Source organism: Aquarana catesbeiana, linkage group LG03, assembly GCF_042186555.1.
Source record: "Aquarana catesbeiana isolate 2022-GZ linkage group LG03, ASM4218655v1, whole genome shotgun sequence".
In the NCBI taxonomy this organism is placed as follows: Eukaryota; Metazoa; Chordata; class Amphibia; order Anura; family Ranidae; genus Aquarana; species Aquarana catesbeiana.
The window spans coordinates 707,812,541-707,831,276 of record NC_133326.1 but is presented as its reverse complement, the minus strand read 5'-3'; the positions used below and the strand labels follow the sequence as shown (position 1 = coordinate 707,831,276).

General features: G+C 45.1%; 1 protein-coding gene across 1 annotated transcript in view; it reads right to left on the bottom strand.

Annotated features, from left to right (window-relative positions):
* Nucleotides 1–14,405, bottom strand: part of TSC22D4 (TSC22 domain family member 4) — a gene marked incomplete at its 5' end in the record, with an annotated part of 29,654 nt that extends 15,249 nt beyond the window's left edge. Inside the window, 1 exon segment of the mRNA XM_073623101.1 lies at nt 13,971–14,405. Within this exon segment, the coding sequence (XP_073479202.1) occupies nt 13,971–14,393 (423 nt within the window).
* Nucleotides 14,406–18,736: the final 4,331 nt, after the last annotated feature.

Below are 18,736 nucleotides of genomic sequence, written 5' to 3'. Positions count from 1 at the left end.
AAGGAGCAGAGTCCTCCAGCAGTATTTTAGGAGATAGTTTTATGGTAGAGGGTCTCTCACTGAGACAGACTCGATGTGGTTTCATCTCCTAAATGAAGCAATGATCTGGTTGGCTGCTGGAGGACATGAAGGCCTCACGTTGGCTCCAGCTTTGTTTTCTGTCTTTTCAGGGCCGCGTGATGCTGAGCTTTTATATTCAGGTAATTAAACAAAGAACACAGCGAGGGCACGGTGACAAAAGGAGATGAATCCGGTTTTTAGAGCCAAGATTAATATAGAGTAGATGAGCGCGGAGGAGGAGGGGAAGTCCCACACCTCTGGCTTTCTCAGGGAAGAGGGGGCTCCTGCAGAGAAAGTATTTTGGACGATCGGTCACGCCTTCGCCATACCCCCCCCCCCCTCCGATCACGCTTCTATGAATTCCTCAGGGACAGATCCTGAGTGCTGACATGTCTCAGAGACTCGTCTACATCATAAAAAGGGGAACTGCTAAAACACAAACCATCCCGGGCCTACAAGGAGGAGCTGGAAACTTTCATCTCTTTATCTTTACTGGGCAAAAAATCATTAGATGGATGTATTTTATACTCCACATCAAAGGAGGTTTTTTATTACTGATCACAATAACGAATGTTCTTTAGGCTATTCTCTCTTCTGAAGGAATGTGCTTTGATGGTGGGCAGAAATAAATACTGCATTATGGCCACCAGATGGATATGAAGAGTATAGGAAAAAACATACAGTATGTCCTTGTAACAAGAGATACAACGTAACATTTCTAGAGAACGCTGGATGGAATTAGCAAGTAAATGTAACTAATGGTTACAGAGGTACAATGTTACAGTCCTAGAGAACACTAGAGGGAATTTGCAAAGAAATGTAACCAATAGTTACTGAGATACAATGTAACAAGTCTAGAGAATGCTAGAGGGAATTAGCAAATTTATTTAACTACTGGTCACAGAGATACATGGTTACAGTCCTAGAGAACACTAGAGGGAATTTGCAAATAAATGTAACCAATAGTTACTGAGATACAATGTAACAAGTCCAGAGAACGCTAGAGGGAATTAGCAAATTTATTTAACTACTGGTCACAGAGATACAATAGTTACATAGTTAGTTACATAGTTAGTAATGTTGAATAAAGACATCAGTCCATCCAGTGCAACCTGAGTGAGCATCTACAATTGTCCCTATCCCCGTACATTGGGTCTCATTAAGATGCTCATCGATTATATTATATCATTATTTATTTAAGGTACCCATATAACGCCGTCAATTTGCGCAGCACTCCACACATACATTGCTCCCTACCCTCAAGGAGCCCACAATCCAAGGTCCCCAACTCACATTCATATACTAGGGCCAATTTTGGACAGAAGCCAATTAACCTACCAGCATGTCAATGTTACAGTCCTAGAGAACACTATAGGGAATTTGCAAATAAATGTAACCAATAGTTACTGAGATACAATGTAACAATTCTAGAGAACACTAGAGGGAATTAGCAAATTAATGTAACTACTGGTTACAGAGATACAGTGTTACAGTCCTAAAGAACACTAGAGGGAATTAGAAAATAAATGTAACCAATGGGTACAAAGATACAATATACCAATTCTAGAGAATACTAGATGGAAAATTCTAGGGAACGTTAGAGGGAATTAGCAAATAAATGAATGCATTGGTTACAGAGATGCAATTTAACAATTCTAGAGAATCCTAGATGGACAGTTCTAGAGAATGCTAGAGGGAATTTGCAAATAAATGTAACTACTGGCTAGAGATATACAATGTAACAATTCTAGAGAATGCTAGAGGGAATTGGCAAATAAATGTACCTACTGGTTACAGAGATACAATGTTACTGTCCTAGAGAACACTAAAGGGAATTTGCAAATAAATGTAACCAATAGTTACTGAGATACAATGTAACAATTCTAGAGAACACTAGAGGGAATTAGCAAATGGATGTAACTACTGGTTACAAAGATACAATGTTACAGTCCTAAAGAACACTAGAGGGAATTAGAAAATAAATGTAACCAATGGGTACAAAGATACAATATACCTATTCTAGAGAATACTAGATGGAAAATTCTAGGGAACGTTAGAGGGAATTAGCAAATAAATGAATGCATTGGTTACGGAGATGTAATTTAACAATTCTAGAGAATACTAGATGGACAATTCTAGAGAATGCTAGAGGAAATTGGCAAATAAATGTAACTACTGGTTACAGAGATACAATGTTACAGTCCTAGAGAACACTAGAGGGAATTAGCAAATAAATGTAACCATTGGTTACAGAGATACAATATAACAATTCTAGAGGATGCTAGAGGGAATTAGAAAGTATAGGTAACCTTCTACATTTATTTGCTAGCATTCTTTAGAATTGTTATATTGTATCTCTTGTTACAAAGACATATATATATTTCCTATGCTCCTCAATCAAAAAATACATTTGTTCAGAAGAAAAAATAACCTAAAGAACTTTCTGTGTTTTTTTTTTTTGCAGATTCACTGGACGAATGGCTATGCAATTTTATTGTAAAAGGACTCCTTTGTCTAGCATAAAGATTTTTGACTTACGTTACCAGTCTACCACATCAGAGTTATTCAAAACCTAACTTTAATTCACGATATAAATATTTTTTAATATTTTTAAATTTTTTAAATCTAATTTGTGGGTTTTTTTCATTATACTTTATTTACGTTGTCATCATTACTTATGAAGAGAGACCATATTTAGAAACCTTTTTCTAGTCCTTCTTCTTTCTAGGGTCTAATCTAACTTTACTGTCTCTATCCATTATTTCCTATTTTTCTAGCACCTATTGCAACCTTGTTATCTCTCTTTAGCCATTTGAAGAGGACTGACATGTTGCACCCCCTTCAAATGACATTTATTCTGCTGCCATACCATTCAGTGTCAAAATTAATTTCATCTGTAGACTGGCCATGCCTGAGGCAGGGAGAAACCTGAGCAATCAAGTCCAGAGGAGCAGTAGATTGGCCAGGCCCGAGCCTGAGGGAAACCTGAGCAATCAAGCCAAAGGGGGGGGGGGGTGTAGATTGGCCAGGCCCGACAGAAACATGAGCAATCAAACCCAGAGAAGCAGTAGATTAGCCAGGCCTGGGACATAGGGGAAACCTGAGCAATCAAGCACAGATGAGCTGTAGATTGGCAAGGGCTGAGTCCAGGAGAAACCTGAGCAACCAAGCCAAAGGGGTTGAGAAGCTATCGATTGGTCAGCCCCTGGGTCGGGAGATGCCTGAGCAATCAAGCCCAGTGGATCTGTAAATTGCCAAGGCCCAGGCCCGACAGAAACCTGGGCAATCAAGCCCAGTGGAACTGTAGATTGGCCAGGCCCGGAACCTTAGCAATCGTGCCCAGAGGAGCAGCAGATTGGCCAGGCCTGGGTGTGGGAGAAACCTGTGCAATCCACCCCAGAGGGGGGCTGTAGATTAGCCAGGCCTAGGCCCGACAGAAACCTGAGCAATCAAGCCCAGTGGAGCTTTGGATTGGTCAGGCCCGACAGAAACCTGAACAATCAAGCCCAGTGGAACTGTAGATTGGCCAAGCTCAGGAGAAACCTGAGCAATCAAGCCCAGAGGAGCTGTAGATTGGCCAGGCCCGACAGAAATATGAGCAATCAAGCCCAGAGAAGCAGTAGATTGGCCAGGCCTGGGACATGGGGGAAACCTGAGCAATCAAGCACAGATGAGCTGTAGATTGGCAAGGCCCTGAGAAACCTGAGCAACCAAGCCAAAGGGGGGTTGTGGAGCTGTAGATTGGTCAGTCCCTGGGTCGGGAGATGCCTGAGCAATCAAGCACAGTGGATCTGTAGATTGCCAAGGCCCAGGCCCGATAGAAACCTGGGCAATCAAGCCCAGTGAAACTGTAGATTGGCCAGGCCCGGGAGAAACCTTAGCAATCAGGCCCAGAGGAGCAGCAGATTGGCCAGGCCTGGGTGTGGGAGAAACCTGTGCAATCCACCCCAAAGGGGGGCTGTAGATTGGCCAGGCCCGATAGAAACCTGAGCAATCGAGCCCAGTGGAGCTTTGGATTGGCCAGACCCGACAGAAACCTGTCATCAATCAAGTCCAGTGGAACTGTAGATTGGCCAGGCTCAGGAGAAACCCGAGCAATCAAGCCCAGAGGTGCAGTAGATTGGCCAGGCCTGGGTTTGGGAGAAACCTGAGCAATCCAGACCAGAGGAGCTGTAGATTGGCTAGGCCCGGGAGAAACCTGAGCAAAGCAATCAAGCCCAGAGGAGTTGAGGATTGGCCTGAGCCCAGGAGAAACCCGAGCAATTTAGCCCAGATGAGCTGTAGATTGGCCAGGCCCAGGAGAAACCTGAGCAATCCAGCCAAGAGGAGCTGTATACAGATCTAATTGTGTCCATTGAGGGTCAACTTCTGCATTAAATGACATTGGAGATTTATACAGCACACCATTGATGAAAGGGGAATCAAAACCAGGGGGATGTTACAGAGTCCTACATCCTTCCTTTTTTCCTTCTATTCATATACACAAAGATGTTCATGTCAGGAATATTTATTTCATGTAATAACACTTTGAGAGAAACATATGAGCTCTGTGGAGTTACGCTATGCAGTCTCTAATGACATGAATCACCAAAAATGTCCCTCTTAGCCAGACACCACCTTTGCCTAGGATGTACTGTAGATGACCTGAAGGAAGTTAGGAGCATTGTTATTATATAAGGCAGGAAATAGGGACGTTATTATCCATAATAATGACATTTATTGACAGGTCCCCTTTGTCCTAACAATCGAGGTCGAACATAAACAAACATAAGCAAGTAATCTCGTAAATGAAAATAAGTAGCACAGAAGGGGGTCTCTGGATAAAAGAAACGGATACGAGGTCTTAGATCTACAGCTGAGCTCCAGGCTGACATAGCAGACACAAATCAGTGCAACTCTGTATTCAATGATATGTCATAACATTTTTTTTTTTTTTTACGCTAGCCATGTTGGGTATCTAAATCTGACCCGGTATCGGCCTGTTGTAGTCCATGTACGGCAGAGTTCAAAATGGAGGAAGGAGGAGCAGCACAATGTTCTCAGACTCTTTTCTCTCCAGTTCAGATGTTATTCATACATACTGATTGGAGTGGTTTGGGAACATACTGCATGATGGTCACTAGATGGAGCTGAGTATTTATTTCCTATCAGCTTCATCTAGTGGTCGTATTTTCCTGTTTCGCGCTATTCTGTACTAAGAATAACATCCGACCTTTGGAGGAAATAGACTGATGGGCTACACATAGTACTTATATAATTGTGCACCCCCAGTGCTCTCGGATATCGGTACCAAAAGATGCAGGTTGACGATTGGCACTATTCTTCAAAAAGCTGGTAAAACCTGATGGACTCCAGTCACCAAACATTCAACAAATGATAACGATCACCCAATAATCTAATTATTGGGAAGAAAAATGGTGGTTAGCTTCTGCCTTGCAGCACTGGGGTCCTTGATTGCCAGGGCACTGTCTGCATGGAGTTTGCATGTGCTTCTCTGGGTTTCCTCCCTCACCCCAAAGACAACATGCTGGTGAGTTAAATGGCTGCTGTGAGATGAGTTGTAAACTCATATGTGTTAGGGGGCTGGCGCTCCCCCTTCTTCTTCAGGACCAAAACGCATTGCAAAAAGCAGCCTTTAGGGGTAAATTAAAGCAGACCTCTAATCAAAATTAACAAAATCAAAAAGAATAGCCAATTCAAAGCTAGAATTACACCAGCTTTTGCTGCACTATTCCCCTTCAAGCCAGAGATTTTCCCTGCAGTACTTTTTCCTGCCACTAGATGTCCTTCCTCATCATTCAACCCACTTCCTCTAAAGCCCAGGCCATCCCGGACAAGCCCCCAACCTCTGACCGGGCAGTGAAAGAAGAAGCAGCGCAGTGATGAGCTCATCTCTCTGTCACTCTGTTCTTTCCACCTATCAACCCATAAACTGATTGGATCCTTCTGCTACTTCTTTCTCTGATTGAACGAGGTAGAGAGGAGGAAGATATGATGCTGACTGCCAGCCAAAAATAACAAGATCAAAATGAATAGCCAATTAACAGATACAATTACACCAGCTTTTGATGCACTATTGCCCTTCGAGACAGAGATTTTCCCTGCAGTACTGTTTCCTGCCACTAGATGTCCTCCCTCATAATTCAACCCACTTCCTCTAAAGCCCAGGCCATCCCGGACAAGCCCCCAACCTGTGACTGGGCAGTGAAAGGAGAAGCAGCGCAGTGATGAGTTTATCTCTCTGTCACTCTGTTCTTTACACCTATCAACCCATAAACTGATTGGCTCCTTCTGCTGCTTCTTCCTCTGATTGCAGGAGGTAGAGAGGAGGGATGTATGATGCAGATTGTCAGCCAAAAATAACAAGATCAAAATGAATAGCCAATTCAAAGATAAAATTACACCAGCTTTTGCTGCACTATTCACCTTCAAAACAGAGATTTTCCCTGCAGTACTTTTTCCTGCCACTAGATGTTCTCCCTCATCAATCAACCCACTTCCTCTAAGCCCAGGCCATCCCGGACAAGCCCCCAACCTGTGACTGGGCAGTGAAAGGAGAAGCAGCGCAATGATGAGTTTATCTCTTTGTCACTCTGTTCTTTACACCTATCAACTCATAAACTGATTGGCTCCTTCTGCACCTTCTTCCTCTGATTGGATGAGGAGGTGAAGATTGGTGGATGAATCCACGATTGGCACCTTGTCCTATAAGAGAATGCCTTGTATTCTTTGAAAAAATTCAAGATGTTCTGTAAATGAGGGGGTACCGAGTGAGCAATGGCAAGTTTCTCTGGCAGGACCCAGAAGAGACCAGCTGAGTGTATGTAGCAAAGGCCTCTACAGTGAATTTGTGCATCTGTCAGGGCTGGGCTCAGCCCTTCCTTCTCTGAGCTGGCCGCTCAGCTTTCGGCTAATTGCCAGCTCCTATCTCTCCACAGAGACTCACCTGTTGATGATATCCTGCTCGTCCAGCCCAGATGATCTCTGCCTTCACCTTGGTCAACATCTCTAGAGACGCTCTCCTGTGTTCCTGTTAAAGACTTGTTTGGCTGATATTGCTTCTGGCTCCAGATCGTGCTTGCTGTTCTACTACGCCCATCTCTGGCTCCCTGACGTTTTGGCTGGTCTGACTATCAGTTCCCGTTCCTGAACTCTGGCTATGTTTTGACTACATTTACTCTGTTTACCTTTTTTTATTCTTATTAAACAAGTGAGATTTAACTGTACTTCTGTCTCAGTCTGATTCATGGTTTCTGACAGCATCCCCAGCATCCCTCCGGATAGTTACATGAAACCAAGCTGGCCCAGTGTAAGTTTTAAAAATGGATAATTCCCGGAGATCAGGTTTAAACACCAATCTGAATCTAACAGGGTTATAGCACACACAGATAATTCATTCAATCGCCAGTTTGAATACCCATCAGTAACATGGAAAGTTTTGGCAGCAGATGAATTCTGGAATCCCCACCATACACATAAGATGATATAATGGTCTAAAAATGAAGAAGTGGAAGTGCATATTGGAAAACTGCCCAAGTTCAAATTGTATCAGAAAGGCTACCCCAGATGAAGTCTACTCAGACGAAACGCGTCGGACGAAGTGCCGCTATTACTGTTGTGCCATCCTATGCGATTTATTCTCGATTGACATGTGAGTGTTCAATTTTTATGCTTTTTTTAATAAACTACTTGAAACTTTATCACACTATGTGAAACCTTTTTTATTCTTCTGGTTTTATCGTGTGAGCTGACTTTCACCTCCCTGAGTGTCCTCCCATTGGCTGTATCTCACTTGATGTCCATTTGAACACACACTGATGCCCCATGCTGTACCAAGTTAGGGATATCAATATCATCAGGATTGTCGGTGGTTTTCCATAAACCATGCTGTTTTGACACCCAAGCCTTTTTGACTTGAGAGGTATATGCTCCTTCAAGTCCAATCTTTCTGGTAAGCCTTCAACCAATTGGTGGCAGTTTCTTCACAGGATTTCTCCACAGGATTTCTTCACCTGTTGACCTGCATTGATGTTTATTGGTTTACATCTACTCACGGACAGTTCATAATCACTAGACGAATTGGTCTCCATTTATTTATTTTTTTACTAGTTATCACGTGGTGGACATTCTCACAAATGCCATTTATAGTTATGTATGTTTGTTTGTAAGCGCTGCATAATTTTTTTCCTTTTGTTCCTGTGCTGCTTGTCCTCAGCTATGCTTGTTCCTTAAATCTTTTCACACAGCGCGGTTTACCTTGTAACACTATCAGAAAGGCTACAGCTTTGCCTCCTCCCAACGCGTTTCGTCCACTCATGGGGTTAATCACAACTATTACGACCTCTACAAATAGTCCTATGAGTGGGTGAAATGAGATAAAGGGGCATGGCTTGGGAGGAGGCAATGCTGAAATCTTTCTGATACACTTAGATCCCTGCAGCCTTTCGGTGTGTGCTTCCACTTCTTCATTATTAAAGTTTTATGACCCGGGCCAGACGGGCCCTCAGGAAGCTAGCACCCCCCACCAGGGTTAGAACCACCGGGTTGATTTTGATGGAGCTCGGAGGGGCGCTTTGGGTATTTTGGGTCTCAGTGATATAATAATGTTGCACTCCGGAGAATAAACTCAAAGTTTATTTGTTTGCCGGTGGTGGGGTATCAAACTTTGGATACGTACGCCACTCCAGCTAAGTACTACACTATGGGGTTGATTTTAATATAACTAGAGAGTGCAAACTCTGGTGCAGCTGTGCATGGTAGCCAATCAGTTTCTAAGTTCAGCTTGTTCATTTAACCATTTTCCTACCGGGCACTTTCACCCCCTTCCTGTCCAGGCCAAATTTTCAGCTTTTAGCGCTCTCACACTTTGACAAAATTGTTATCATCTTTTTTAGACAGATAGAGCTTTCTTTTGGGGGTAATAAATCACCACTGGGGTTTTTATTTTTTTCTAAACAAATGAAAAAAGACAGAATACGAAAAATATGTTTTTCTTAGAGGCTGTACTGATGGGCACTGATAGGCGGCACTGATGAAGCGGCAATGATGTGCACTTGATGAGGAGGCACTGATGAGGCTGCATTGATATGTGGCACTAGTGGGCGGCACAGATGGGCACTGATAGCTGGCACTGATGGGTACTGATAGGCATCTCTGATAGGCGGCACTGATTGGCACTGACAGGCATCACTGGGCACTGATTGCCAATGATTGGCAGCACTGGTGGGTACAGATTGGCAGCACTGGTGGGCACTGTTGGGGCTGCACTGATGATTGTCAGTGCAGATGTCCCCTGTGTGGATTTTCCGGTTTTCGGCTCCCCCCTCCTCGTGCACCGTCACGATAACTGGCAAATCCTGTGTGATTGGACATAGCTGATCACGTGGTAAAGAGCCGCCGTGATTGGCTCGTTACACCAATCCCTGCCGATGGGTGCCATGTGAGCACAGGAGGAGGTCGTATGAAGGCCTCCCGGCAAAGTGCAGCCACGCTGTAGCCGTCCTTCGGCTATAGCATGGTCACGAAGGGGTTAAGCTTTGATAAACAACCTTGGAAGCTGATTGGCTTCTATGCAGAGCTGCACCAGATTTTGCTCTCTCCAGTTTTAGTAAATCAATCCCTTTGTGTTTATCCTCAGGATTGCAACATCATTATATCATCTTACGTGTATGGCTGGGATCCAGAGGGGTGGCCAGAATACTTGGAGTTGGTTCAACTTACCCTTTAACCACTTTCCGCCCCGTGCTATAGCCGAAAGACGTCAACAGCACGGGCCTCCAGTGCCGGGAGGGCGTTAATAGACGTCTTCTCCTGATCGAGCTGCTCGCATGCCCCCTGCGGCGTGCTCTGTTATTCGTCGAGTCTGTCGGACTCGGCTGATCACAGAATAGGCAAAGAGCCAATCACAGCGGCCCTTTACCACGTGATCAGCAGTCAGCCAATGACAGCGGATCACGGAAGTAAACAGAAGCCGGTTATCTTTTTTTTTTTCTGTTCACGATCAGCGTGAGGTGAATAGAAGTAAGCTGATAACTGGCTTCTGTTACAGGGACATCAGTCCCAACCTGTGACCACCAGTGCTGCTAATCAGTGCCAACAAGTACCACCTATCAGTGCCCATCAGTGCTGCCAATCAACGGTGTCACCTATCAGTCCTGCTTATCAGTGGCCATCAGTGTCGCCTGTCAGTGCCCATCAGTGCCACCTCTCAGTGCCCTTTAGTGCTGCCTATCAGTGCCCATCAGTGCTGCCTTATCAGTGCCCATCAGTGACTCATCAGTGTCACCTATCAGTGCTGCCTATCAGTACCACCTATCAGTGCCTCCTATCAGTGCCACCTCTCAGTACCCTTCAGTGCCGCCTATCAGAGCCCATCAATGCCACCTCTCGGTACCCTTCAGTGCTGCCTCATCAGTGCCACCTATCAGTGGCCATCAGTGCAGCCTATCAGTGGCCATCAGTGCAGCCCAGGGCCGGTACAAGGGGTGGGCAGGAGAGGTGGCTGCCCTGTGCACTGGTATCATGGGAGACTCTTATTTGGGGGGGGGGGGGATTTGTGTTTGTAAAGGGAATTTGGAGGGTGGCAGGGGATAAGGATTGATCTAGGAGGGGAAATTAGGGGTGTGTGATAGGAATGGTGACGTTAGGAATTTGTGTGGGAGAGGGAGTTGGGAGCAGAGGATTTGTGCTAGGAGGGGGGATTTGAGGAGTTTGTGCTAAGAGGGGACTGGGAGGCGGGGGAATTTATGCTTAGGGAGTAAGCATGCAGATTAGTGCTCAATTTTTTTTGGGGGGGGGTAATTTCAATTACACGTAATGCTCATACATCTTGGGGGGCACAGTTTGGTATGTTTGCCCTCGGCTCTAGATGGCCTTGTCCCGGCACTGGTGCAGCCTATCAGTGCCTCCTCATGAGCACACTTCAGTGAAGGAGAAAAATTACCTGTTTGCAAAATTTTATAACAACCATGAAAAATTTTATTTTTTTTCAAAATTTTCGGTCTTTTTTTGTTTCTTTGGCAAAAAAATAACAACCCCAGCTGTGATTAAATGCCACCAAAAGAAAGCTCTATTTGTGTGAAACAAATGATAAAAATGTCATATGGATACAGTGTCGTGTGACTGCGCAATTGTCATTCAAAGTGCGACAGCGCTGAAAGCATGAAAATTGGCCTGGGCAGGAAGGGGGTAAAAGTGCCGGTAAGCAAGTGGTTAATGATTTTAATTGTTTAACTCTAAGGGGTCTAATTTATATGATATTTGATGCACAAATGTCAGAAGCACTTGTGCAAGTTTAATAAAATGTCCCGTATTTTTCCGCAGAGATTAATGCCTGTATCATCATGTAGTGGCCAAAATGTGTTATAGTTTTCTGAAATACCACATTTCGGCCACTAGATGGAGCCGACGATACAATCATTAATCTCTTAGAAAGAGTACGGGACATTTAATTCAAACTTGCACAAGTGCTTCTGACATTTGTGCAACAAATGATTAATAAATAACCCCCTTAGGGTTAACTCATGTTTTCATCATGGGGGGTGGTTTCCTCTCCCTATATTAGGGTGTGTATATTCCCCTTCAGTAATGACTTGAAAAAGACCCAGATCTAGTCGAAATGCGTTGTTGCTGCCAGGGGGTAGCACTTATTTTTTTTGCCCAGGGGGAGGATATCCATCTTTGGAGACGAACATGGCTCCAGCTAAGTACTATACTTGGTGTTTCTTCTCAGCATTGCAACACCATTATATCATCTTATGTCGATGGCTTGGATTCCAGGAATCATTTGCTGCCAAGGTTTATTATGTTACCGGTGGGTATTCACATTGACAAACTGCATGTGATACCCATGTGGTATTCTGATTGATGTCCACTTGTCCACCAGCGCCATTCATAAACAGTAGATGATAGCGAGGAATTTACACCTGGCTGCTGTAGCACCCCCCTCCCTCCACCTTCTTACCCAACTACCCCTGCCATGTCTCCTGGGCTCTGCTGTCACTTCTGTGTGCCCAGCCCTGGCATGGTGGGTGTTGACAGTAGAGCAGAGGGAGATCAGAGAACATTCATTCGCTGAACCCCCCCCCACCAGTTAATGAACATGGAGGTAATGTGTATAAAGTCACTTCCGGGTTCAATAGAAAGAACTTTACTTTTGGATGCCAGAGCACCCCCCTTCCCCCTTGCCTGACTGCCAAGTATCCTGGGCTCTACTGTCCCTCCTAAGTGTTGAGAGTAGAGTGGAGGAAGATCAGAGAACATCCATTTAGAGGTCTCTCCTCCGGTTGATGAACACAAAAGCAATGTCTATTAAGTCACTTCCGGGTTCAGAACTTTCATTCTCTGGCTGCTGTATGACATTAGGGGTCTAATAGACCCCTGATGTCTCCTCAAATCAGACTTGTTATGTCTATTATGCTTTCACATAGGGGATGTATTATTGTTATAAAGGTCTTCTTAGTATGGACCTCTTTCCTCTGTAACTGGCAGTGCCATGGATGGTGTTGGAGGTTGAGTGGAGGAAGATCAGAGAACATCCATTTCTTGATCTCTCCATGGGTTGATGAACACGGAAGCGATGTGTATTAAGTCACTTTCGGGTTCAGAACTGTCATTTTCTAGCTTCTGTGGCCGGGGATGAAGCTGATCAAGCATGATCTGTGCTTGGTCTGCTTCAGTAGGGTCCATAACTGATGTTAGGGGTCTAATAGACCCCTGATGTCTCCTAAAATTGAACCTGCCATGTCCATTATGCTTTCGCATAGGGGATATATTATTGTTATAAAAGTCTTCTTAGTATGGACCTCTTTCCTCTGTAACTGGCAGTGCCATGGATGGTGTTGGCGGTAGAGTGGAGGAAGATCAGAGAACATCCATTTGTTGATCTCTCCATGGGTTGATGAACACGGAAGTGATGTGTATTAAGTCACTTTCGGGTTCAGAACTTTCATTCTCTGGCTGCTGTATGACATTAGGGGTCTAATAGACCCCTGATGTCTCCTCAAATCAGACTTGTCATGTCTATTATGCTTTCACATAGGGGATGTATTATTGTAATAAAGGTCTTCTGAGTATGGACCTCTTTCCTCTGTAACTGGCAGTGCCATGGATGGTGCTGGCGGTAGAGTGGAAGAAGCTCAGAGAACTTCCATTTGTTGATATCTCCAGGGGTTGATGAACACAGAAGCGATGTGTATTAAGTCACTTCTGGGTTCAGAACTGTCATTTTCTAGCTTCTGTGGCTGGGGATGAAGCTGATCAAGCATGATCTGTGCTTGGTCTGCTTCAGTAGGGTCCATAACTGATGTTAGGGGTCTAATAGACCCCTGATGTCTCCTCAAATAAGACTTGTCATGTCTATTATGCTTTTACATAGGGGATGTATTATTGTAATAAAGGTCTTCTTAGTATGGACCTCTTTCCTCTGTAACTGGCAGTGCCATGGATGGTGTTGGTGGTAGAGTGGAGGAAGATCAGAGAACATCCATTTCTTGATCTCTCCATGGGTTGATGAACACGGAAGCGGTGTGTATTAAGTCACTTCCGGGTTCAGAACTGTCATTTTCTAGCTTCTGTGGCCAGGGATGAAGCTGATCAAGCATGATCCGTGCTTGGACTGCTTCAGTAGGGTCCATAACTGACATTAGGGGTCTAATAAACTCCTGATGTCTCCTAAAATTGAACCTGCCATGTCCATTATGCTATCACATAGAGGGCTTAAGGGGTTGTATTATTGCAATAAAGCTAGGACTGAATATGGACCTCTGTCCTCTGTGACTAGTAGAGTCCCCCGGTTAGATGCCCAGAGAATAGAACTGAACAATGCCAGTGGAGCTGCCCAGAAGTGGAAGAAGGATGGACAGAGAGTTATGGGATTGTGAAAAAAAACTACCCGTAAAACCTGTCCTTACCTGAGCTGTCTTCTCCTTTTCTGTCACTCCTGTGATTATAGGTGCTCCTTGAGACCTGGGAGCCTGCTGACCTTTTCCCCCTGGTGAAAGCAGTAAGGGTGGTAGGGCTGGGGCAGCTCGAGGGAGTCCAGAGTCCAGGGAGTGCCCGGCCCCTGCTCTGTGCTGGGCCTCCGCCTCCAGCTGGTAAAAGTCCACGCAAGTCCATCGTCCTTTCTGGTACTTCCGACCTCCACTGAGAGGGGCCTGGTCCAGGCGTACTAGGCGGAAGCGGGAAGTGGGAGGCGAACGAGGACCATTAGGCAGTGTCGGGGATGGAGAGCGTGCAGAGAGGTTTGGGGAGATCGGTGATAATGGCGAGGATGGTTGGTAGTCACTGGTGACGCTGGTAATTTGAAAGCCACTTCGTTTCTTCCCGAAGCTCATTGTAGATGGTACCTGAGAAGGAGAGAGGATCACTACAAATCCATTAAGAGCAGCCATTCGCCCTTGGCTACCAGCTACATGTACTAGAGGTGCAGTGTACTGGGGTTGTAAGTGTAGGTGTACTGTCGAATCTTGGGCTAGTCAGTGCAGTATAGTACATTAGTGCAGTACAGCCTTTCTCAACCTTTTCAACACAGAAAAACCATTAAAATGACTTTCCGTTTTTTAGAGAACGCCTGCTAAAATGACTATATCTACAACTCATGATACATTAGTGTGATGGTCAGTGGGAAGAATTCTCCTTACACTTGTGGTCATTGGGAAGAATTACCCCCTTACAAATAGCCACAAAAATCAATGGTGTCAGTGGGAACTTATCTGAGAGGCAATAATTGCTCAAGGAACCCCTAACAACCTCTGGAGGAACCCAAGGGTTCCATAAAAACCCTGGTTGAAAAACCCTGGTGTAGTAGGTGTAATGTAGTATACATGGTAGTCGTCTTAGGTATGTTCTATACTGGGGAAATTGGTGTAGGTGTAGTATAATATGGAGTAACCTGTGCTGGTGCTGTTTAGATTACACTAGTTGGTGTAGTTATAATTTCAGTACATTGTGGTAGACAGTGTTGGTGTAGTATAGTATATTGGAGATTTTGGTGTAGGCATAGCATAGTATAATAGGGTAGTTGGTGTAAATGTAGTGTAGTATATTGGGGTAGTCAGTGTTAGGGTTGAGTTTACTGAATACATGTTTGGACTTAACCTTGGTTGTTCGGGCATACTATGTACCCATTACTGATTCACATGGGGTGTTATCTGGGTGTCTCCTTATTGTTAAAGGGACCTGCAGATTGCCATAAACCCCCTGTCTGCAGACCCCCATAACAACTGGGCCAGGATTGTGAGGAAGAGGCCCTTGTCCCCATTAACATGTTGAGGGCATGTGGCCCCATTTTGAGGGCATGTGGCCTGGTATGGTTCAGGAGAGAGAGACCGCACATCCCCCACCCTCTTCCCCTTTCCTCTCTGGCCTGCCAGGAGGCTGCATGCTCAGATAAGAGTCCGGTAAGCCCCCTGCATGCAAACCCCCATAACCATTGAGCCATGGTTGTAGGAAAGAGGCCCGTGTCCACACTAACATGTGGAGGGCATGTGGCCCCATGTTGAGGAAATGTGGCCTGGTATGGTTCAGGAGAGAAGGACCGCACATGCACCCCTTTCCCCTCTGGCCTGCCAGGAGGCTGCATGCTCAGATAAGGGACTGGTAAGCCCCCCTGCCTGCAAACCCCCATAACCACTGGGCCATGATTGTGGGAAAGAGGCTAGTGTCCTCATCAACATGTTGAGGACATGTAGACCCATGTTGAGGGCATGTGGCCTGGTATGGTTCAGGAGGGAGGGACCGCACATTCCCCCCTCCTTTCCTCCCTGGCCTGCCAGGAGGCTGCATGCTCAGATAACGATCCACAAAGCCCCCAACCTACAGAACCCCATAAACACTGGACTAGGGTTGTAGGAAAGAGGACCTTGTCCTCATCAACATGTTGAGGGCATGTGGCCCCATGCTCAAGGCATGTGGCCTGGTATGGTTCGGGAAGGAGGGACCACATATCACCCCCCCTTTCCTCCCTGGCCTGCCAGGAGGCTGAATGCTCAGATAAGGATCCAGTATGCCCTCTGCCTGCAGACCCCCATAACACCTGAACCAGGGTTGTGAGGAGGAGGACCTTGTCCTCATCAACATAGAGATACATTGCTTTGCCAGAGGACCCCCATAACCATTAGGCCAGGATTTTGGGGAAGAGGTCCTTGTCCTCATCAACATGTTGAGGGCATGTGGCCCCATGTTGAAGGCATGTGGCCTGATATGGTTCAGGAGGGAGGGACCACATATTCTCCCTCCTTCCTACCAGGAGAACGCATGTTCAGATAAGGGTCTGATTTTGATTTTTGGGGTGGCATGTGGCCTGGTATGATTCAGGATAGATGGACCGCACATTCCACCCCCCTTTCCTCCCTGGCCTGCCAGGAGGCTGCATGCTCAGATAAGGATCCGTTAAGCCCCCTGCCTGCAGACCCCCATAAACACTGAAGCAGGGTTGTAGGGAGGAGGCCCTTGTCCTCATCAACACGTAGACAAGTTGCTTTGCCAGGAGACCTCCATAACCATTGGGCCAGGGTTTTGGGGAAGAGGTCATTGCCCTCATCAATATGTTGAGGACATGTGGCCTAATGTTGAAGGCATGTGGCCTGATATGGTTCAGGAGAACCACATATTCCTCCTCCTTCCTCCCTTGCCTACCAGGAGGCTGCATGTTCAGATAAGGGTCGGCTTTTGATTTTTAGGGGGACCATAGTCCTTTCTTTTTTCTTGATTTTTACTTGGGGCTACTCCGTAAAATCCATATCAGACTCTTAGCTAGGACAATGGTCTGGTATAGATGAATGGAAACCCAGGCTGTTTGTTTGCAAACAGAATGAAGCAGCTGGGAAATGTAATTTTGTTTGCAATGTAAACACACTGTTTTCTTTGTAAATTTCAGTGTTGTTGTAGTAGGTTGTCTACATTACACAGGTGGGCCACTTCACAGGCAGGGCCAGGGTCAGGGCAGGTTATTTAAAGTGTAATTCTGGCTATACAACTAACTAGCCTTAAGACTGTCCCCCTCCCCCCTCCTATACACCTATACTAATTAACCTGTGCAAAAAAAAGACGTATATACTTACCTATTTTCAGCCTGCTCCGGTCCAGTGATCCCCTGTGTCAGCCAGTGGCAGCTGCAGGGGAGAGGAATGAGCGCTGCAACACACATAGGTTTGACTTGATGGACTTGTGTCTTTTTTCAACCTCACCTACTATGTAACTATGTAACTATATGTAACAATGGATAATAAAGTCTGGAGCAGTGATGTCACCTATAGGCTTCAATGGCGCATTGGCTGACACTTTGGTTGAAAATAGGTCAGTGTATATACATCTTTTTTTATTCAGCTTTGTTAGCATAGGTTTTAGGAGGGGGGAGGGGGCAGTTTTAAGGCTAGTTGGGTATATAGCCAGAATTCCATTTTAATGGAGCTTTGTATATTTAATGTAGTGTATTATATTGGAGTAGTCAGTGTAAATGTAACATAGTAAATTGGGGTTGTAGGTGTATTCTAGTAAATTGGGGTAGTTGGTGTAGGTGTAGTATGTTGGAGTAATTAGTGTAGGTGTGTAGTGAGTTGAGGTAATTGGTGTAGGTGTAGTCTAGTAAATTGGGGTGGTCAGTATAGGGGTAATGTAGTATATTGGGGTAGGTGATGTATCAGTAATGTAGTATATTGGGGTAGGTGGTGTAGGGGTAATGTAGTATATTGGGGTAGGTGGTATAGGAGTATTGTAGTATATTGGGGTAGGTGGTGTAGGGGTAATGTAGTATATTGGGGTAGGTGGTGTAGGGGTAATGTAGTATATTGGGGTAGGTGGTGTAGGGGTAATGTAGTATATTGGGGTAGGTGGTATAGGAGTATTGTAGTATATTGGGGTAGGTGGTGTAGGGGTAATGTAGTATATTGGGGTAGGTGGTGTAGGGGTAATGTAGTATATTGGGGTGGGTGGTATAGGAGTATTGTAGTATATAGAGGTAGGTGATGTATCAGTAATGTAGTATATTGGGATAGGTGATGTAGGGGTAATGTAGTATATTGGGGTAGGTGGTGTAGGGGTAATGTAGTATATTGGGGTAGGTGGTATAGGAGTATTGTAGTATATTGGGGTAGGTGGTGTAGGGGTAATGTAGTATATTGGGGTAGGTGGTGTAGGGGTAATGTAGTATATTGGGGTGGGTGGTATAGGAGTATTGTAGTATATAGAGGTAGGTGATGTATCAGTAATGTAGTATATTGGGATAGGTGGTGTAGGGGTAATGTAGTATATTGAAGTAGGTGGTGTAGGGGTAATGTAGTATATTGGGGTAGGTGATGTAGGGGTAATGTAGTATATTGGGGTAGGTGATGTAGGGGTAATGTAGTATATTGAAGTAGGTGGTGTAGGGGTAATGTAGTATATTGGTATAGGTGGTGTAGGGGTAATGTAGTATATTGGGGTAGGTGGTGTAGGGGTAATGTAGTATATTGGGGTAGGTGGTGTAGGGGTAATGTAGTATATTGGGGTAGGTGGTGTAGGGGTAATGTAGTACGGTATATTAGGGTAGGTGATGTATCAGTAATGTAGTATATTGGGGTAGGTGGTGTAGGGGTAATGTAGTATATTGGGGTAGGTGGTGTAGGGGTAATGTAGTATATTGGGGTAGGTGGTGTAGGGGTAATGTAGTATATTGGGGTAGGTGGTGTAGGGGTAATGT